Source organism: Mercenaria mercenaria, chromosome 10 (assembly GCF_021730395.1).
Source record: "Mercenaria mercenaria strain notata chromosome 10, MADL_Memer_1, whole genome shotgun sequence".
Classification (NCBI taxonomy): domain Eukaryota; kingdom Metazoa; phylum Mollusca; class Bivalvia; order Venerida; family Veneridae; genus Mercenaria; species Mercenaria mercenaria.
In genome coordinates, this window is record NC_069370.1 from 9,150,607 (window position 1) to 9,174,767 (window position 24,161).

Sequence of the window (24,161 nt, forward strand, 5' to 3'; positions counted from 1 at the left end):
CCGGTGCTAGGGGGCGTGGGCATATTCCATGACTGCTCACGAACAGACTCAATCAAACCGAGTCTGCATTCTTCACTGTTTGCCTTGTTCTCGTGCTTTCGAGGGATCTACTTTCCGGATTTTATTTACCTTACTGGTATTTTTTACTTTGATGATGAATGATGTGTAAACAAATATATTCTTATGCGCTCCAATCATACAAAAAAACACAGAGAAGGCATATAAGTAGTCTAAGATTAGTAGAGTTATAAATGTTGTCGCGTTTTTAACTCTGTCGAAAATATTACATTTCTTTAGGAAATAGGACAAAGTATTTGATATCAAGTTTTAATGTTTTAATGTTGTTGTACATATCTAGGCGTCTCATAAAAAAAATCATTGTTTCTCTTGTAAATTTCCAGCATCTGTAATGGAAAGGTCATTCTATAAAAGACCATACTCTATGTTCAGTTGTTGTAGCAAACTGCAGGAATATGTTTGTTTGCTTTGGGTTTAACGCCGTTTTTCAACAATGTTTCAGACATGTAACAATTAACCTAACCAGTGTTCCTGGATTCTGTACCAGTACAAACCTGTTCTCCGCAAGTAACTTCCCCACATGAATTATCAGAGGTGGAGGACGAATGATTTCAGACACAATGTCTTTTATCAAATCGTCACGGAGAACATACGCCCCGCCCGGGGATCGAACTCGCGACCCCGCGATCCGTAGACAAACGCTCTCCCTACTGAGCTAAGCGGGCGGGTGAATCTGCAGGAATACATTTGTGATATCAAAATTATACAGTAAGACATAAAAATAAAATAAAACCGCACAAACAGAACAGGGAATCTAGACTGTTTGTCTAGATTAGAACACTTCGTTCTCTTTTGCTCTTTCATGTTCTCAAAATTTAAATATTTCTGCATAAAGTATTGATTGATTCTCCTCGCTTCAACACTACCATACATCTATATAATGAAATATTCAAAAGACAAATTATAGAACTGTTTTATGATTATCAACAAATTGAAAGTGATACGTTATTCAAGCACGAACAGCTTGAGTATATTTACAACAAATCAATGAAGCTCACTGACCGGCTAAAAAAGAAATTAATTTATATAGAAGCCTGTAACACAAGGTAACAAACAATATCACAATATAGTGGTCTAGCAACTGGCAAGAACTTCCTTTATTATCTTGTGCGGGCACGTGACTTTCCTTTGCACAAATCATATACAAGTGAATATTTTTCTTCCACGTATCATTGTCTGCTGCATGTTTTTAAATATGTTAGAGGTATGATGTATATTCAACGTGAATTTATTTAGTGCCAAATAATCAATCTAAATTTCCAGGCAGAAGCTGCAGACCAAAATATATCTTCGTCTGTATTAATGAAATTGGCATTTTATGTCTTTTATTGGCACTATTTGCAATATATTGTCTATTTACGGGACAACTTTGTTGGCTTATGATATACAGAAAAACTTTTCTATTTCAGGCTTTTCTAATATAGAAAATATGTTTGTCTTTAATAAAAACAATAGCTGGAATATCAAACTTACCGAACTATTGAAACCTTAAACAACGACTTTGGCACATCTCTTCGTTTTGAGGTAAACAATCTTCGGAGATTTACTCAAGACATGTCAGAAAGTAATAATAATGTGCATATATCAAAACAGTTTTTGCCTGTCAAGACGAAAAAAAAAATCTGTTAAGGATCAACGCCAAAACAAAATATTGACGAACATTTACCTGTCCAATAAATGTTGTACAGAACTTCCCATTCGACTTGGATACTTTGTTATTCTCCAAAAGTTGCCCAACTATAAAAAAGAAAATTTCTTTTCTAAAGAAATAAGATAAACGAATAATGAAAATTACGTTAAACCTAGTTATGTGAAATTTCTGGGTTGAGACATTGTTGCAAATACATCAAAAACGAAGATATTTAACAGTTTACTTAAATCTAATATATGACAAATTAAATATAATAGTAAAAGTCGAGTACTTGAAGCTTTAGCATCCAGTGACTTCATACTTCAGTTTCCAGGTTACATTATCTTATATTTGTTTTGTTTCCCCCAAATATCTAATGTCTCTTGATCTGTAAAAAGAAACAACCTTATACTGAAATTGCTGATGCTCCGAAACTCTCTCATGCATATACCTCACTATCAAATTGTCAAGTTATGTCTTTTCTGTTGCAAAAACACATACACACAAATATTGCTCGCAAGGTTATTTTCCTGAAAATGTTTGTTGTCATTTATAAAAGACACGTCCCTTTCTGTTCTCATTGAGAACCAGGATCATTTCTTAAATTATGATCGCTATATAAAGGCAATTTTCGCGTACGCCTGTTCAGTTGAATAAAAGAGAGACCAGTGGTGTCATTTCAAGGCTAATGATTTCTATAATCACAAAGAGAATGCCTTTGGAAATATTGATCTACATGCTCCATAGAAAACCACAGATTTTGTTAATTTGCAGAATGTTTCTCTCTAATGGAGGTTATTTGTTAGCTTGTTGCAGTATAGCCATGAAATGCAGCAATGAATAATTCTACATTGCAACTGTACTGAAATATTTAAAACAATATGCGGATACGAGACTGCGTTGTCATGGATGTAAATGGTAATGAAATTGAGACGAGAAAATATTGTATGCACAAATAAACCTTGATGCTGAAATTATTGTGTAAATCTTCTTTCAGTGATTTAGCAGTTTTAATATGTTTTACCATTTTAGCACAACGCAGACATTTGAAACATTTAATAGCCGAGTAATACTGCAAATATTTGGTCCAGCCTTTTGATATGTTTGTTCCTAGTAATTTGTATCTTTTGATACATTCTCAGATAAAGTAATATGACGTTTCCTTATTTTATTTTTTTTACTGGCAGTTTTTCTTCTCAGACACGCAGGTATTTAATTAGGAAAGTCCTGTTTCTTAAGTAGAATACTGACACTCTTTAAATGATTTCTTTCTTCAACATGCCTTTTCTTTTCCCTTAAGAAGTATTAAGTCAACACAAATCCTCCACTTTTCCTGGAGGAAAGCATATGCAAATAGAATAAAGTGTTGTGTTTATATTAGGACAGGGTTTAAGTTGATATTATCGATACATGACTGTGTCTTCATTGACCCGAATATGTTCTGGAAAACAAATGCAATGTTTTAAATTACAATAACGTCTCAACTAGGATAATACTTGACGTGCATTTTTAGATTTTATACAAGCTATTTGCATTTCGATATATTTATCTTTTACTTCATACTGTATTTGACGTGTAAATGCCTGTGAACAAACAAATAATTCTATGAAATTGTATTGGCACAGAATAATACCTAATATAAAAGCTGTGTTCACTTCAACACTTCGGCTTTGAATAATTTATGTGCGAACTGTTCCTATAAAAAGGCTGTAATTAAACGGACACCGAGTGTGAGACCTTAAGTTATACTCCTTAGAAATCTTCATGAATATTTGATAGAATAGTCATTGGTAAATAGACTTGAGAAACTTAACTATCAAACTTCGCTGAATTTCCCTGTACTTGGATTCAGTGTGTTATATTTTCTAGCATTTTGGGATCATGTAGTGCATTCAATATCTATGTAACAGAATTCCGCTTAAGCCGGTAATAGGTGGCGTGAGAGATGTTGCACTTTCCGTTACCTCACTTGAACAGACTCAGTTAAACCGAGTCTGCTGTTATTTTGCTTGGCTACATTCTATGTTTCCGAAGGTTCTTCATTTAGACTTTATTATTTTATTCTATTGTTTTTTTTTATTTATTTCGTAAAGTAAGGTAATTACTCAATAACCACATATGGTTTCCACTGTACTACATCAAAAATAAATAACGAACGCCAATTACTACACGGTACACACTCCAAGATTTCCCAATATTTTCAGTATTCGTTTTCAGATATAAAAGGAAAAAAACCAGGCCTAAATAAACAAAAGAAATCTTGCTTATAACAATGACTGCAATAACAGACATTTAGATAAGCAAAGACTGTAACCGAGAAAAATGGTAGCTGCAGACTCGATTTGACTTACTTTGTTCTTTGTGAAACACACCCCTACCGCCTCCAAGCACCTGCTGAAACGGAACTCTAAATGACAGAAATGTTGGAAAGACTCCACGATCCGAGAGAAGAAATAACAACACTGAATGCAAGATAGGAGATAATTTTCACGACAAACACACTGCACTTAACGACTACGCTTACGGAAGATAACAAAACGAATATGAAAGAATAGCATGCACAATTTGAACGAAAGAAAGAACTGTTCTTTATCTCTAAGTTTCTAAATCTGCAAGATCCTCCGGAAGCATAAAACGCAAAACCAAGATTATTAATATTAGTCGAGGTTTGACTGAAGTCTTTTGATACTGTTAAATCATAATAACGTCATCAAAAATACCACAATGGCATTTATAAGTTACTAAAAACTTGTTTACCACATATTGCATTTGTATAATCTTGTAGATATCAATAACCACACATTGCACCCTTATATTTTCTTATACTGAAGAAGATAGTTTGTATTTAACAATGTGTGATATAACATCTATTTTTCGTGATCTGATCAATGTCTCTTTTTCCTATGTTTGTTTTTCTTAAGGTCCTGGGTATTCCGCAGAGCAAATGACTTGTTATTTTAAGTCTTATTTACGTTCCCGAACGGCTTTTCAAAAATATTGTCAACTGCTCTTCTAGAACATCATGCATGACGTTTATGAATCTAGGCATCAAAGTAGTTTCTATTAGTAATGCAACATGCACAATACGTGGCGATGACTCACGTTTATGCATCCAGACGTAACAAGCGCTCACTTTGATCATCTATGTTTCAATTTAGAAACTTTAAATTATTGATTTATTTTCCTCACTTCAGATACCTTCATTCATTCATTAATTAGTAGGCTTTGATGAATCAGTCAAACAGGACTGACTTTAGAGCTATTTACTTTATTACAACAAAATGTAATACTATTCCTGCCCATAGCACGTAGCTTCTGCAGATCAGATCGATGTTGTTCAGCATGAAAATTTAATTGATAACAGAAATAAAACGCTAAGAACGAGACATGTTATCATATTCTAGCACCTTCAAACTATACGATGCTCATATTAGAAATAATGTATAAACTCCAATTTAATTTATCACCTTTTTGAAGTCACTTTGCCAAATTTCTAAATTCCATTAAATCCGCTTGTGAACTGCACCAAAAGTCATTTTGAAGTAGCCATTAATTCCTGAAGCGAATGAAAAATACATAATTTGTTGGATATTACTGTCATTTTATGAAATTATTAAATATTATGTTAAGTCAATCTTAAAAACGTTAACATCACCAAAAATGCAGAGCTGTTCCACATAACACAGGATGCTTCCTTAAAAAAGGGGGAAAACGTCTGCTGAAGATTATAATTATAACCCTCTAAAGATCAGTTAATCACCTGCATTTCCATCATTTTTTCCCCAATACAGTGAAATGTTACCGTTATAATGTAAATGCCCGACAGTATAGGAGATGTGACAGTATTTACATTACGTTTCCATGACATCGCCTATATTTTCGAACTTTTACATAACTACGATACGGGAATAAAAACCATAGAAATGTGAGCCTCAGATTTATATAGATTAAGTGATATTTTGAGAGTTATATAGTCGTGTAAGATTCATGTAGATTTTGTTGTTTTTTTTAAGAACAAAGACAAAAACAAAGTTATATTCAGGCAAATGTACCCGAATTGCTTTCTTATATCCTAACTTGCACATCCTGGTTGTATATGTTAATTTCATTCTCTTTTATATTGATTTAATTGCGCCTTTCAAGGTTCAATTGCAAGAGAAATGCGTTTTTACTGAAACTGAAACTGAAACTGGTTATATTGCTTAAAAACCTATTTTACCACATCATAGATTGTGGCTATTTACAATCACTCAGCGTACACCTGGTCCTCCGTCCGATCATTCGTCCTTCCGTCGATCAGTCGTCCGTCCGTCCGTTAAAAATTTCTCGTTATACGCACTCCTCAAAACTATGGGGGATATTGACAAACTTTGCAGAATGATTATTGGTTACCCTAGTTGTCCTCTGAAAATCAGACTGTTCAAACAATTTATGAGTGATTTATGGCCCTTTGTTATTTTCTATCAATTTATATAGATTCTAAATGAGGAAAAAACGTTTGGAAACCTCTGTCCTAACCACAGAGCCTAGGCTTTATATTTGTATAAGCTCATCAGTGGTCTCTATCCAAAATGTTCAAAATATGCTCTGGGTCAAATATGGCCACCACCTGGGGTCACATTTTATATGCTTATATAGGAAAAACTTTTGAATAACCTCTTGTCCAAAACCACAGGTCCATAGAGCTTTGTATTTTGTATGTGACATTCATCTAGGGTCTTAAACTAAGGACATTCAAATTATACCCTAGGGTCAAAAAGGGCCTCGCCTGAGCATATGTTACATAGACTTATATAGGAAAATCTTCTGTCCAAACCACAAAGCCTAGGGCTTGATATTGTAATGTATGCATCATCTAGTCTTCTCTACCAAGTTTGTCAAATTATCCTCCTAGGTTAAATATGGCCCGCCCCGGGTCACATGGTTCATATAACTTTATAGGGAAAAGCTTTTAAAATGTTCTTGTCAGTAACTACAACATTCAAACTTGGACCACATGTATATTTTTGAGTGGCAAGATGAACCTTGACATGAGTTGACCTTGATTTTGACCTAGTGACCTACTTTCACATTTCTCAAACTACAGCCTTCAAACTTGATGCACATGCATAGTTTTGTGTAGAAAGAACTTTGTCCTTGAAATTGATCTAGTGACCTACTTTCACATTTCTCAAGCTACAGCTTTTGAATTTAGACCACATGCACAGTGTTGTGTACGGAAATGAAATTTGACTTTGAGCTAGTCAATAAGTCCTGAAATTTGGAACACTCAAAAATGGCACATTGGTGGGCGCCAAGATCACTCTGTGATCTCTTGTTACATTTAAAACATATTCAATGGCGTTTTACAATACAAGTTGAAATAAAATATTAAATATAAAATATTTTAAATAAGATTAATTAAAACGAATCAAAATAGCAATTATTAATTTAAAGTCAATGATAATACTATATTTTAAAATATTACTAACATACAATTATCACAAACAAACATTTTTATTATACAGTATATAGAAGTTATGAATTGTTTTTAGAAAAAATGTATACACATGTATTGTTTATTTTCATCTTCACCAAGTAAATGATTAGACAACCTGGTAGCTCGCTTAAATATCATGTGTATTCATTCTGTAGAGGAAACAAACAAGAAAATTGGTTGTAACGGTGGGTGACTAATCATTTACTTTATACAGTCACATGTTTAAAACTCTTTGATGCCGTGAGTAGAGGTAATATCAAATGTTGATGCATTGCTTATTGATTTGGACTCCAGACTGATCTGAATTAAGGGGAAAGATTTACATTTTCAGAAACGAATTATGCTGGGAACCATTATAGTCGTATTGCACACCTGCCTTGTTATTCCTATTGCAGTATCACGTGACTTCTCGTTATATAAGTAGCTTCTTCCTACAGCGGACGCAAGTGTCAAGTGATTACAAAACCAGGGATCATTAGCTCGAACCCTCGCTCCTCAAACTAAAAATACTTATATTGTAATAAGAGCCCCGTATACGGGTGCTATACATCTGTCAAGCTAATAAGAGCTACAGGTGGCGACTATAAATTAGCATACATACACACATAGGCGTCGCTTTTTTCTGTTTTCTCTTTTTGCAATAACAAAATATTGCAAAAGCTATTTAACAACTGTTTTTTGTGTCACCGATAGCTTGAATTAAGTATAATCATCTGAAATTGCTGAGGATGGCAAATTTAATCATTTGACTCATTTGACGTATTACAAAAGTCTTTCGCTCTATTTGCATTAAATGCATAGATTAATGTAAATTGTCTCAAACCAAACGAACAGTTTATGGGCAATCATGCAATTTGCATATGTAGTCTTGCTTCTGTGTGTAAAGATTTTCCTGCAACACAAAGCTGTTTCACACCAGAAGAGAGAAAATACTCAATGCTACATTTTTTATGGCTCTCTCCATAGATATAAACATAGGCTTAATCGTAGTCCCAGAATAATAATGTTCTCATTAATATTCCTTAATAATAGATATCACATGATCTTAGCACTGTTTAAGAAATATCTAAATAGTAAGGACAGGAAACAAATCAGTTACGACAAAGATATGTTGACGTAACCATATGATCATCTAATATTGCCCTTATGTTTTGTCTGTAGATGACAGTTCATATACCAGTAAAATATTATTATGTATTATTATATTATATTATAATATTATATGTATGGTGTAACCGGGATACTTTCAAAAAAAGCTCCAGTATGAAGAACAGTTCTGACGGTATTTTTTCCAAAACCAGTGAAGGGACTCCTGTGTATTTTATCTATCTAAAGCAAAACACTTCAGAAAGACTTGGTGATAGCATAGTGGTAACACTATTTCTTACTACGTTTTTACAATATTATGTTTATTAACTATGATAAGGTACCATCTAATTGCTGAACAACGTTATTGTAATAACGACACAACTAAACGTGATCGTGTCTGTTAATCAATTTTCTATTTAACTTTTCCAAACTGCTCATACAATACGGCTCTTGCATATATCATAAAGGAAAGTTTCATTTTTGTATGCTCCGCATGAATACGCTGTATTTATTTATGTTTTTCTCTCCCATCCATTTAATGACCACTATCAATTTCATGAAGCCTGCACTGGCACATAATCGCTAAAAGATATAGAGAATCCATCATTGGTCTTCGGTTAAGATCAGAAAATCCCAACCCGAGGGCGCACCGCTCAAGTCTTAAACGAGGCTGAGCCGAGTTTAAGACTTGAGCGGTGCGCCCGAGGGTTGGGATTTCCGATCTTCACCGAACACCAATGATGGATTCTATTTCTCACTTACCACAACAGAAACAATAAAAACAAGCATAAAAATATGAAACTACCTAAAAAGCGGGAAATTGGCGTCCGTAAGCAGAAGTGACGTCGTGATATTTCAGTGACGCACAATAACAAAGTTCCGCTTTAGTTTTATCGTTTGTAACGTAACGGTACGTTCTTATCATAAAGTAATGAATTTTGAATCGAGAAATACACTATAAGGAACGGAGAGAAAAGATAAAGGTACCTGATTTTTAATTATTTTACATAAATAATATGTATATTCAGCGCATGAAGGAGTCCGTCACAGGAGTGTGGGATAACCCATGTGAGATAAGATTTTCCAGCACTTCTAAAAATAGAGATTTTTCTGTCCGATAGGTGAGAAAGCCTTATCTGTTACTGTCATGCTTTTCTGAGATTAGATGACAGACTCTTCATTTCTTTCATTCCCAATATCTTAATATTTGGTTTGTTACACGTTAGGAGTTTTTTTTTTTAATTTTACTGAATTGTGTCACACATGGCCGTTTTTGACCTGCTTCTTTCTCAAGATAATCGAGGCAAATAAAGGTTGTCCAGTTGAAAATTATAACCCTATATAGTACGACCATTGTATACAGAATATAGAATAAGTATTATCTGTTGCAATGCGACCTACAATCTTTAATTTAAGGATGTTTACATATTTGAATTTTAATAAGCATGTCATATTTGCTTTTCCTCTATAGTTTATTCGAACAGCTCCCAAAATATTTTACAAGAGACGCCTGTTGTACAATTAAGGCTTTTGTTCAAAGAGGATAGAGCAATTCGGGTTATACTTCATTAGCACTTAGTGTGTTCGTCTTTACTAAATAATTTTTGTGGATTTATTCTTTGAAACGATTACTGTCGTCAATATCCAATCATGAACCATGACGTAACTACAGGCATGTAATTAAATTAATCGAATTGTTTTCGGCAACAAATCAATAGGCCGAAAAATTTCATTTTGCCTTTCAGTTATATTTTGTTTTATTCTCGTGAGACATTCTTGAACTATTATATTGTCAATTCTATTTCAGTCCTGATGTCATGTTTCCGTATAAATGGCTATAAGCAAATTAGATTATAAAACCATGCTTGTATTTCGCTGTTCTTAAAAAAGAACTAGAGCACTAGATCTTTAATTACATCTGAATAATTAACAAAAGAACCGTTCCTAAAAAAAATCCATAATTAAACAGGAGCAGGGTGTTTGACGTTAACATATACTGCTGGGATTTGTCGGCGGATAATTAACATGATTATTATTATTCTAGTAAGGTTTACCTGAGACTAAAAAAAGTCTAAGTAACATGTGTTACTTTACTGAAATTTCATAGTACAAAACTATTTACGAAGATTATATAACAGTTAAATCACTAGTTCTACAAATTTTCGGCGTAGACATATTTTCGAAGGAAAGAACTGTAATATGTTGTTGTTTTTTTCCAAATAAAATATGAACATGACGGAACTGTTGTGTTATTATACCGCACATTTTATGCCTTTTTCAACATTTCTAATAAGCAAAGTTAAAGAAACACTTCTCAGTTTAAATAAATCATAATAAAGAAGTAATTCATCGTATATGATACAAGCAATGCTGGAAATATGTTGAAGCATCTAATTTAATAAAACACATATAATTACATTGTATTGACTAAATAGAGTCTTGATCTATTGCACTGAGCATGATTTACAAACAGAAACTAATTTGCATATAAGCTAGACGTATACGTAAAATTACTGACACCCGGGTTTACTTTTTGTAATTAATCGACCGATTTCGTCAAAATTTATAAGAGATCTACTTTCTGCAGTAGATGATATAACTTTGACTAGTTTATAGTATTTCATACTTTTACATACGAAATATCAGCGCAACGATGAAGTGTCGCTTCAATGGAATCACAAATGCTGCAACACTTTTTTACCGATAAAGTAGCCTACATAACGGTTACTAGGTTTCTACGTGACCGTATTAGCAGAGTAGTTCAAGTAATATCTTGTTATCGATTGACTGCCAGTTGATTTTTTTTTATCCACCGTAGCAGTATTCCAGCATATTATCTATAGCTATATGTATCTGTCTTTTATTGGCATCAAAATAATTACACATACTTGGAAAATGTAGGCTGACTGTGTGTGATACAGCATATTTTCCTCATATTCATGCTGTTTTGTCTTTACCAATTTCTCTTTCTTGAACTTTAAGAAAAATGTTAGACTCTGCACATTTAGGTCCCCATATGGTGATTTGATCAAATGTATGCCACACGAAAGCTCTTGGAAGCTGCTTTTTTTGTAATGTCTAAATTTATACTTAAAACGGTGAGGAATTTATAAAATAATATCACAAACACAATGAATGGCTATGACTCAATTTATCTATACTTAAAAATATGCTTTTTAAAACCCCTTATAAAAAGCAACGTTCACTCATTGATATTTATTTCTTACGGTGTCTAATTAAGAAATAATATATCTCATTTAGTGATTTGTCGCTGAGTAAATCAATGTTTGGAGTTCAGATGCGAAGGAATTATATCACGAGGGCGCAGCCCGAGTGATATAATAATACGCATCTGAACGACAAACAATGACTTCATTCACGAGCAAATCACTAAATGAGATATATTATTTCGATTCTAATACGAAAGCAAGGACTTTAAAGTACATCCTTGACGGCATTCATTAAATATTTGCCCGTTTTCAATTGGTTTCTTTTCCAGCGCGCCGCTATGCCGTTTGACGCTATGACGTAATAATTGTGACGTCAGAACAGTAAAATTGTTGTATAATAATTCACTGACTTCTTTGTTTAATAGGAAAATGAATCTGATCGTGTTAGAATTTATATTTTACCACTGAATGTAACTGATACAATATCATGCACGAAGACCTCGGCCAGTATAAACAAATCGAATCAATGATTTTTTTCTGCAAATCGATTAGCAAATGAAAAACAAATAAATTATAAAAACAGGGAAAATGTTCAAATAGGAAAAACACGTTTAAAACCGCAGCATTTAAAAGATTTAATATATTGTCATGGTAACTTTTGCATAAATGTCAAACTTAAATGTTAACATATCTCGGAAGACAGTTTATGGACAATGTCATGGGATTTTTATGATTGGAACTTTCCCCGCAAAACACAATGTACTTTCAAAAATAGACAAAACAACTAAATATTTTCACATTTTATTGTTTAACATGGAATCTTGTTTTGCGAATGATATTAATGATATCATGAAATAAAGTTTTTGAGATGTACACTGTCTAAAGCATTAGTCATCCTTTCGCTAAAATGTTGAGCTAAAAACCCCAAACTATGAAAAGCGTTACGTTTTGGCTGTGGGGCCTCCGTGGCCAAGTGGTTAAGGTCAACCACTTACTCCTCATCGATGGGGCTTCGAGCCTCACATGGGGCGTTGAATTTTCCATGTAAGGAAGCCATCCAGCTGGCATACGGAAGGTCGGTAGTTCTACTCGGGTGCCCGCCCGTGATAAAATAATGCACGGAGGGGTACCTGGGGTCTTCTTCCACCATCAAAGCTTGAATGACCTATAAATGTGTCAGTGCAACGTTAAACCAAACAGCATCAACAGCTGTACCACCTTCAGATTTTATAGATACAAGTAGTGGTAATTTGAAGATTGTAAGACATTATCAACATCAAGGCACTAAGGAGTGCTCTCGGGGATAAAGGTAGATACTGTAAATATTAGAAATAGTCCTAAATTTGGCTCTAAGATGTTTGCCATACTAATAGTATGTAAACTGTATTTCGAAATTTGGCTGGAGAAAAATCTATTACTCAGCCTTTTGGCATTAACTTCTCGATATGTCTACAAGTAATAGGGGATCTGTTCTTGTCGAACCTAGATCGATCGATCTATTTCTTAAATACTTGACAGATACAGATGGTCGTATAGACCATTATACAATTTGTTTTTGCATCTGAATGACCACAAAGAGGCAAAACAACCATTCATCTATCTTGCACTCGAATTTCAATATCCAGCATCAAACAGAGGAAATATTTTCCATCCTCAATGTTGCCAAGTAAATGAGCCGGACTGTAGTAACATTAGAACATATTTTATGCTGGGAAAACTAAACTCACAAATATCTATTACATATTCTGATGTAATGCCAAAGTTATCTACTCGGTTTTATTACTGCATTGTCATCACTTTTTATTTGATATCTTAAAAGGACTTTCACATAGCTCAGTCTTGTGTTAAAAGTGGAAACTTTCATTAAGCTTGGCATTAATGAACTTCATTGTCATATTTACAATTCTTTTATCTGCTTTATTATTTTGTTGTAACATTCAATTCAGCTTATGAGGTAACATCTTTTATTTCTCAAATAAATCAAGAGGGGTAATTTTATAATAATCTTAAAATCTTGAAGCCTTTCTCTGATAAAATGTGACCTCTCATCAATGACCCTCCTTAAATCAATGATGCCACTTAGTTTGACTCCTGAATATATGTTGATAAACAGTTTCCTTTTGCGACTAGTACTAATTCATGAAATGTCATGTTTCACACGAATACACTTTGTATCTTGTCTCTGTTCTGTATCGCCGTTATAATTACCTTCATCGTTGCTTTGCTGAGCTGCCAAGGCATACATTCACTATATCCTAATTGAAATGGTTTTGGCTGCGGATTCTTCTATTAGAACATCATATACTACGCCAAAATGGACCTTTTTACCAATAATCAAATGATAAAATTAGCTTCCATGGATCCGTCAATTAATATCTATAATATATATAATAACTTGTCAGACATGACTAGCATTAGTCGCGTATGTTCACATTTGCAGACTTGAAAAAGCATAACATTAATTACTTCCGCCTACTTTATGATCATCGTTACAGAACCTGAATACTGAGTCAATGTTTCTTTGTATGTGAAATATATTTTGAACCTTTTTTAAGGTGCTGGACACGTTATTACAGTCGGCAAGTAACGTATTCTTCGTAGTACACGATTTTGACGTTTTCCGGTTTTACCGGAAGTAATGTGCACGTTCAAAAACAAGTTGAATTGCGCACCATTCAGAAATTGCCTTTAAAAGTTCCTTATTACTTATCGTTCTCTGACAGAGAAAATGAAAACAAAAAGAACTTATCAATAATTTGACACCTTACACATACTCGTTTATACTTCTGTCATTGCTAATATTGCTGAAGCTTGAAAAAAAAATGCACCTAGTTCCGTGATTCATGGCAAGATGTGCATTAGATGTCCAATTTAACGTAAAATACTAAACGAAATTAATTCTATGCATGGGCATTTTTATGTTATTTCAATATGCAATGTTGATTTTATTATCCACCCCCCCCCACCCACAAAAAAAAAAAAAAAAAAAAAAAAAAAAAAAAAACGTATGTACAGTTGTGCTCACTCCTATTTCTTGTGTAATTTTCAAGAATTGTTAAAGGCTGTGATATTCTTTCATTGTGACGGAAAAGATTGCACCTCAATATTTTGACTCAGTTTATAGATCAATGAAGGGACTACGAAGGAAAGACGGATTTAATACGACGTTTCACAGACAATGATACAAAAAGGAAAGACACACCAAAGTGATAAGCATGAAAGTATCCAATAATAATTTAAAGAACCTGTATTCAAGTCGCTGATGAAAACTCCATTTCCTTATTTGCTTCAGTTTGTTTAAGAAAATATAAGAAAATATTACACATTTCAATTAGTATTAATGGAAAATTATGTCTATAGAATACCAATAATCCAGCATGTTTTCATTATAACAGGTCTATTAGTGCCATCATAATATGCTGCACACATACTTTCACCGAAAAACAAGAGAAATTTTATCGGTTTTTGATCTTTCTCCTCAAAGGAGATTAGTAAAAGATTCAAGAAATGTTATTTTATCGACCAACAATTGGCTTGTATTTATGATCGCTGGAATTACTTGTTCAATTTTCTTCATAGGTTGTTGTTTCAACACAATAAAGTATATTTATACTTATATTCTGGGCGTAGATCTTAATCGACAGCTGCATTATCTGTTTTAGACAAAATCAAAAAAAAAAATATAGAATTTAAAGATCACAAATAAGCAAAACATGAAGTGATTTGTATGGTTTCAATTAAATGGCAATTAGTTAGGACAATTATCAGTGTTATCTATATGTAAAATATATCCCTTAATATTCAAATATTCATTAAGGATATGTCTTACAAGCCAAGATATTTGAATATTTTTTGTAATACATTGTGTAATAATTCTGGAAATAATAATGATAATAACAATACCGGTAATAATGTCCATTAACAATGTTGCATCATTAATGCAAATTTTAGTGTTAAGACATTTTTATATGCTAGAATGTTACATGTTCTATCATAGAGTGTGGGCTTGCTCGAAAGCCTTGCTAGTTCTGTTTATTTGAGATGCACATAATCCAGAAAACCATTGACTGACTGGAGAACAATTATTGTCGAAAATGACAAATCAAGTCTACTATTATTTTGCTTGGTTTTGTTATATACTTCCAGAGGGTTTCTAATAGATTAAATTAACATTGCGTTTGTGGCGCAATTATGTACTTTATGTTTTAACTAGTGAAAAAACAGACAGATCGGGGCATTACCTGTCAGACATGCCCTATGATATTTCATTGTTAAATGTAATTGATAATTTTATGTATTGATATATTTTCAGGTATGGCGTCGGCTCTAGAATGCATCGCCTGTAATTGGAATACAAAGAATAGTTCACGTGAAGATGATTGTTTGGGAGCTCCTTTCAAATCAGAAACAGTAGTTTGTCCAGAGAGTAATTCTCCTGGAGAACGTATCGTATGTCAGGTAAGGATGTCTGTTTTTGTGCTCTTTTCAAGTCAGATAAGAATAGTTCTCCTGGCTAGAACATTGTATGTCAGGTACAGATAACTGTTTGTAAGCGCCTTTCAAATTAGATACAGTAGTAGGTCCACAGAGTAATTCTCCTGATGAACACATTGTATGTCAGGTAAAGAAGTCTGTTTCTGTGCTCTTTTCAAGTTAGATAAAAGTAGTTTTCCTGGTTAACACATTGTATGTCAGGTAAAGATAGTTTGGGAACTCTTTTCAAATCAGACACCATAGTTTGTCCAGAGTTTTATGTCTAGTAAATGACTGCTGTGGAGCTACTTTCAAAGCAGATACAGTGGTTTGTCCACAGAGTAATTTTAGAGGTGAATGCAGTGTTTGGTAAAGACGCGTGGTTGGAAAGAACTCCTTTCAGATAAGACTCAGTAGTTTGTCCAGACAGAAATTCTCCTAATGAACGCATTGTATGTCAGGTAACATATTTAATACTCGGCTATCAATATTTTCCTTTAAATATATTGTAATTGGGCATCTTAGAATACAGACTAAACTACATCCATACGTGTTTGAAAATTCTATTTAAATTAATTGATTACATATGATTTAAATACATTTGATTGAACTATTTTCGAATCAGGAATGTCACAAAAATACAAGGTAGTTTTATCCCACTGAACGAGTTTTGGGCTATGTTAGCAGGACTTTGACATGACCACAAGTTCGCCATTCCCTTCCTGAAACAAACAAGACTTCATTTAGATAATGAAATGTTATTTGGTACAATTATAGATGCCAAGATGCGGAAAACCTTATCCTGGTTTTTATTACCTCCGAGCTTTATTTGTGTGTGTGTTTTTATTATTTATTTTACATTTAAGACAATTATTTTCAATAAACCGAGATGAACTAAATATATATAGATGGCAAAGAGAGAACGATTGTTACTCATTATCAGTTTAAAAGCAAAATGAACTAATCTTTTGTTTGTACTTAATTGTCACATAAAACAATTAAACCGAGTTCACTGCATGGAATGTAATGCAGAGTGATAAATGATAGATTGCAAAGAGAGGAAATGAAGGAAACAAGAGGCAGAACTCTGTCTTGAAAAATTGTCTCCCCTTTTGTACTTGCTTCTAAACATTTTTAGCATTTAAGACACTTATTTTGACACAACTAAAGATAGTTTAGTATACTCGGATACTGTGATCCATTTCTTATTGATGACATAAAAAAGCACACGAGCCATCAGTTAACTTGAAAACAAACTAATCTACTTTTAAGACTTGATTTTAACGCTTCTTCATATATAAGACATAAACTTTGAATCTACTGTAGAGAATTTAGTACAAAACAAACCCTAACTCAAATAATTAAAAAGCCACTTCCTTGTATTTAAATTTTCCAAGTTTTGTCAAATCATTGCATTTTCACTCACCTTCTGAAGGGTATTACATTACATTTAATGCAATGATGGAATGCTACAATTGGCAGCAATGTTCAAGTGAGCTACCTCTCCAAATTGAACAGATTTAAGATAGATTTAAGGATATACGGATCGTGATTTTTCATGTACAACCTTTCTAATAATTGCATTCATTTGGCAGTTCGTTAGCTCCAGTTTGTTGCATGGCTGTCCATTAGTCATGATAGAAAATCTTGTATCACTTTTAATTTTCTTCATATTCCAGATTTTAACTGAATGTGCAAAACTTTAAAATGCCGACATTTATTCTTAACAACAATACACACATGTTACACTAAATGTCTTTATTCTAACACTAACATTCAGATTGAATATTTTCAGACACTTGCTGTTTTTAACAAAAAGTCAGGAGACAGCGATCTCGAGCGTCTGGAACGGAAGTGTGGCAGCAAACATTCCAAATGTGACAACGCATGCGCAGATGATACTTCTCAATGTTGGTTATGTTGCACTGACGACAAATGCAATGGTTTTCCTTTAAGCGCCAATATTGTCGTCACCACCTCAACAGCAAACGGCTTAAACTTCTTCTTCAGTGCAGTTGTTTTAGCCACAGTGTCTGTAGTTCTATCTCTTGTATAACACTCAGGCAATTTTACCCGTGTTTTTAATCTATACAATGTTTGTGCTAATTGTGTATATGTGTTTTGTGTATTGCACTCCTAAGGGTAACAAAGCAAGAGCATTTTTGCGTTGCCATTTACGTAAAATCTCATACATTCTACGAGAATTATATGTGTTGTGATTCAGCATAGATGTGTTAGCATAACTTTATGTGTGCCAGCGTGTTGTCACCAGGTCAGGTGCAGAAACAACACCAGTAACTGATGGCAACTCAGGATTTATTTGTTAGTGTTATTGTTGTTTAATATTCTAATAGATCTGAATGATATTCATTCTAAAATTTCTTAAATGATACCGTGAAGAAGTAACTCAGCTTGTAAAGTCATCCATTATTGAAGAACATCGTCCTTTACCTCTGATTCATATGGGGAAGTTGGCAGTTTCTTACGGAGAACAGGTTTGTACTGGTAAAGAACCCAGAAACACTGGTTAAGTTAACTGTCCGCCGTTACATAACTGAAACGCGGCATTCAACCCAAAACAGAACAAAACAAAACATGAAGGCTGTATTGCTTTGATTACTCTGAACATTCTGTACACACTATAAGTCAATGGAGTTAAAAAGAATAGTGTTCTGGAGTGTCTGGAACGTGTGCTGACTGGTCTAAAATACAGTATGCAGGTAGGGCAGTAACGTAATGAATATTTACGAAAATGGAAAACAAGTCTTGATTCCTATCTACTTAGGATAATTTCATTAGTGCTGGGTATTGTGCGTTTTAATTGACCTGGTGGTGCGGGGAGAGGGGGGTGGGGTTGGGGGCGGGATTTCGCGACGGTCCACTGCATTACTGTGCAAGATATATAGTATATTTCTTATTCAGTGGCCATCTACCTTACATTGTAACCAGTTGTAGTCGTTGTTTACGGAATTAAACAATTATATTGCTATACCTATTTTGCTCGTTTTATGAGTTTACCATTATTTGCATAAGTCAGAGATTAACTCCGCTCCACCAGGTCGAATAAAACGCACAATACCAGAGCAGAAAATTGTATTTATTCCTTTGACGAGAATGAGAAGATTACTTAATTTTCAGAACACTGTTCTGGGCAGTCAAAGGGATATGATCAAAGTGATCCAGGGTTATCATTTGCATTTGTCTGCTTAGCCTATAAAATATTCAGCCGACGGAAAAGTGGAAAATAGAAAATAAAATGTCTTGAAATTTAAGTCATTATCGGGATTTATGTGATGAAGTTCCACTACTGAAAATATTGTCACTTGTTGTAAAAAGCTATTTATAAATATATATATTGTTATATTTTATTATGTATACTCCTGTTGTTTGCTTGTATTAAAATATTTAATACAGTTTTATCTCAGAGCATTCATGTACAAGTAAGTTTGTTAGTCCTAAATATGTTAATAAACTGTGTTTTTCAAGTTACTCAAATACCTTTATTACCACAAAATGAAACTGATACAATATTCACGCAAATGTCGTGATAAACATATCAAAATATTGGATGCTTTAAGAAAGCACCACATTACTCATCATCATTTTAAATAAAAATGAAATAGAGGACGTCAAATGTGTGTAGTTTCAGAAATGAATTAAACGAGCATTTTCTAAAATAGAATTTAAACTATGAGTGCATCTGACTAGTATAATACATGCAGTAACACTACATAGATATTAGCTGATGATACACTGTTAATGACAGGAAGCTTCTATAAAAGGGCGCAAAATTATTAACATCATCAGAAATATAGACGTCAGCATTTTGAAAATAATTAGGATATTTTCTTGTATATGTACTAGGTTTCTGCCATTATAAAAAGAACTCTCTGTTTTGCTATTAAATAATAGCAAAAACAAAAAAAGACAACAAGGTATAGTTATTACTTACGTGTATGCATTCTGAACTTAATAATGTATTGTCTTTGATGATCTTTGTTTCAAATAGCAATTTTAAATCGTTGATGTATTCTACTTTCTTCAAATACTGACCATACATCAAGGTAGTGCAGGTAGGTTACAGTTAACCATTCACATAAAAAAAAACTAATTTTAGAAGTGCATTATTTTCATCACAAAATGTGAATGATACAATATTCAAAGTTCAATCAGATGAGAACAGTGCGTGTCACCAGACTGATTAACAATAGTAACATAATTTAAAAACAAGGAAGAATATCCGACAGGGAAAGCCACATTCTAAAAACGCAGCCTCCCCAAACGCGCACCTACACCACACATACACAAAGCAAACACACAATGACAAAACAAACAAACAAAGGAACACAGTGGGGCACCGCCTTGGAACGGCCAGTGGCAAAACCACCACTGGGGAGCTTAAACTGGTTTAACACTTAAATTGAGGTTGAATTCGTATGATAATAAAGTTATTTTTTTCTTCATGATACTCATTTTAAAAATATTTTATAATTTCTCTTTTTTTTTCCTTTTTACTCCTGCCTTGCTTAATTTTATTTGATAAAATCAGTGAAAACATCGTTTGGAAGCACATAACGCTACCAATATAATAGAGAGACAATGAAATTTGCATCTCCCTTATTCTATTACAGCACTATAGAATGTTTTCCATAATCCCGAAGGACCAGGAAAAAAACTTCAATGATATATCCTGGAAATTGCACGAAGAATCTAAAGTATCAAAAAAAAAAAAAAAAAAAAAAAAACACACAATATAATGATGATTCATTTGTATGAAAATATTTTTCAAGTTGTTATTTCGGTACATTTGCATTACAAGTAAATGTCAGACATAATACTCACGTATTTCAAGGGACAAATTATGAATACTGACTGAATAATTTACATGCACAGTTCTTGCACAAAACGATTTTCAGAAGAATTATATAAGAAACATATATACTATTTTGGATAAAATTTTACACAGGTAAAGTTGTAACATGCCTTACATGGTTATGCAAAAATACCAAGTTTTGCTTAGACCCATAGAACCAATATTTTCATACATCGGGATTAAGTGTATTCTAACTTGCACATAAACATCTTGATTATATGATACTTTCATATCATTTACTCTATATTGATTTAAATGTAGCTTACATGTTACAATAGTAAGACAAATTGTAATCATCATTCACCATCCTGAATTTAGTAATTCATATTCTCATCATCTGGCTATGTAAAAGCATATTGTTTATTTTCTTCCATACCAAGTCAATTCAAAGAAGGCGTATTCTGGTTACTAGTTTCCGCGATATTTGTATTCTGAAACCTTATTCGTGAGGAAATTAAAGATAAAATGTCTTGTTGAATTTTGTTAATGATGTTTGCTGTTATGCACAGCCAGTGTTTGCGAAACGATAAACAGGAAAATTTGAAAACACTGACTTTTATGGTGGTAAAGCATGTACGTTCAAGCTCCGGTATATGTATTGTGTAGTGTCCCTTCTCATTTAGTAGGACATGTCCAGTCTCCTTAGGTGTATGTTTAGTTCACTGCTACTCCACAATCATGCTTTACCTTGATTATTTAGGTCATACATGGCATCATGTGTCACTTTCCTTCCAATATCAGTTTACATTGATTAGCCTAGGCTGACATGAAACATTCACATAGAAATACTGTATAAACTTAAAAACCGATTGCTGCCAATGGAGAAATATTGAATTACGCAATGTTCTGAATAGTTTTGAGTTTCTGTACGGTACCAAAGAATGTCTAAAACTACTAATTATACACATGTATATAAAATGGTATTGGCTGGCCAGATGGAGAAAATAAATTCCAAAGAATTTCAGTAAAAAGGCCACATTATTTTTTCTAAAATTGCAGACAAAATGCCAAAAAGGAAATGAGCCGCACCATGAGAAAACCAACATAGTGGGTTTGCGACCAGCATGGATCCAGACCAGCCTGCGCATCCGCGCAGTCTGGTCAGAATCCATGCTGTTCGCTAACAGTTTCTTCAATTCCAATAGGCTTTAAAAGCGAACAGCATGAATCCTGACCAGACTGCGCGGATGCGCAGGCTGGTCTGGATCCATGCTGGTCGCAAACCCACTATGTTGGTTTTCTCATGGCACGGCTCAAATATTCACTTACACGAAAATTAATATGAAAAAGTATCACAAAATTTTGTGATATATACTAGTATATCTGGACTTCATTACATTTATGAAGCATTGTACAGTGGAAACAATTGAATAATGATATTATCACGATCTGGTGAAGCAGGTCCCTGGTGATGTTTATCCACTCATCTTTCCTCCACTGGTAAATTTGCGGTGTAATCTCATTGAACGGCTGTTTATTTAATGGTGATTGAGAATTGAAATTCTTACTTGTGGAAATGTCATGTTTCGCAGACATGACTATCTCTCTATCTTGGATTACTGTTTAACTCCCCTTTCTGGTATTATTAACAAACGCAGTCAGTGCATGAGAAAGATTTTTAAAAAAGTATTGATAGTGACAAGCCGTACTAGTACAGGATTAAACCATTCTGTTAACTGACGTTCTGAAGAATATTTCTGTCCTGGCCTTTCGTATTCATGCTTTAAGACGAATATATTCAACCAAATCACCGTGTAGCCATAGTGTCAGTAAATACCTTAAACAAAGCTACAACAAGTTAATCCTTCAAATACTATTAGTGTTGCTATGGGAGCATTTCCGCTAAATTTGTTTCACATTATTTGTTAAGGTCCAGACCGATGAGTTGACAGATTCCTGTTACTTTTATAATAAAATTATTTTAGAACTAAATTTAAGTGATATGAAGATCTTTTAGAGGCATGACCCGCAACCAAACTGAAAATGGTAGATTGTTTGGCTGAGACTGTTCATGACTGGTACAAACCTAGCAGCATAAACCAAAAATTATTAAAGAGTAAATTCGAATAGAGAACACGATCACAAAGAACTGGAAATAATAGTAACACTGAAAGTTCTTCTGAAATAATGTTCATTACTGATACATAAAGACCATGCTTTAGAAAGGATGGGATTAAACGTAAAAGCTGCTAGGCTTAAACTACTCAGTTCTCCCACGAAGCAACCAGCCAGACTTGTCTGATCATAACACATCATTTCGCATTGTTTGTGGTTTAGTGAAAACTCTAGAAAATCGTTGCCATAAACATTGCCGCGCGATACTGAGTACCCTCTCTGGAAGTTGAATTATCTCAGCTACAACATAACCTAATTATATAATACCTGCCAATGATGTATATACGATATTGTGATTTTAATGAAATGACTTCTCTATACATACGCTTTATTGTTTCTTTTAACTGGTGCCATACATGTCCATAGATAAATGTCTTTCGAGTACTATATTTACAGAGTATGATATTATCCTTTCAGCTTAGTCTTGCCATTTCAATATGGAGAATATTTGTGCCAAGCAATATTAAAGACTCTTGAAATAATTGAGTTACAGCCCGGACAGAAACACAGTCTTCTTGACCTTTGACGTACAAGTCAAACCCTTTTAGCTAGGACCTGGATGTTGTTCGTGACACGTCCCTTTATAGGGAATAATTCTTCGTAGTATGAGGGATGGCATGATAACTGTTATGGACCTGATATCAGATCAATGCCGCTGCGAATATGAATTGATAAATGGGGAATATCATTCAGTTATAGAATAGTGTGTCTTAATATGAGACAAAATCACATTACAATTGTCTTGCTTCTGAAAGGATGTCTCTAAATTGGTTTTAGTACTTGTAACATGTGTAAATGTTGAGTTCTGCTCAACCCGGGGCTAGAGGGCGTGGATGGTAGCATGCATTTCCACTAGCGTCCATGAACAGGCTCAATCAAACGCGGTCTGCAACATTTTCATTTTGTCGTGTTGAGCGACCTGTAGAGTTTCTACTTTTTCTATTGAATTGCGAAAAGAATCAACCAGTCCTAAATTATTCAGCAATTGCTGATGCGGGAGAACAATATAATGCAATTGTCGGACTATTAAACTTTAGATAATAGCATATGTATTAAATGTCAAACGTAAAAAGACACAAATAGGTCGGGGTTTTGCAAATTAATTGTATTGCCATTCAGCCTATTTTCTCGAAATTCTTGGGTTTTGGAGGTAGATTATTTTTAAACACATCCCGTTTATGTTTTGGTCTTTAGGCTACCTGAATCTAATTAATAAACAGATGAATATGGGGATTGAAGAAGAATGTTCTATAA

General features: G+C 33.7%; 1 protein-coding gene across 1 annotated transcript in view; it reads left to right on the top strand.

Annotated features, from left to right (window-relative positions):
* LOC123559794 (uncharacterized) overlaps positions 1–21,262 on the top strand; it is a 36,682-nt gene extending 15,420 nt beyond the window's left edge. The window contains exons 2-3 of the mRNA XM_045351895.2: positions 15,759–15,904; positions 17,715–21,262. Of these exons, the coding sequence (XP_045207830.1) occupies positions 15,759–15,904; positions 17,715–17,975 (407 nt within the window). The 3' untranslated portion in view covers positions 17,976–21,262. The remainder of the gene's footprint in view (positions 1–15,758; positions 15,905–17,714) is intronic.
* Positions 21,263–24,161: the final 2,899 nt, after the last annotated feature.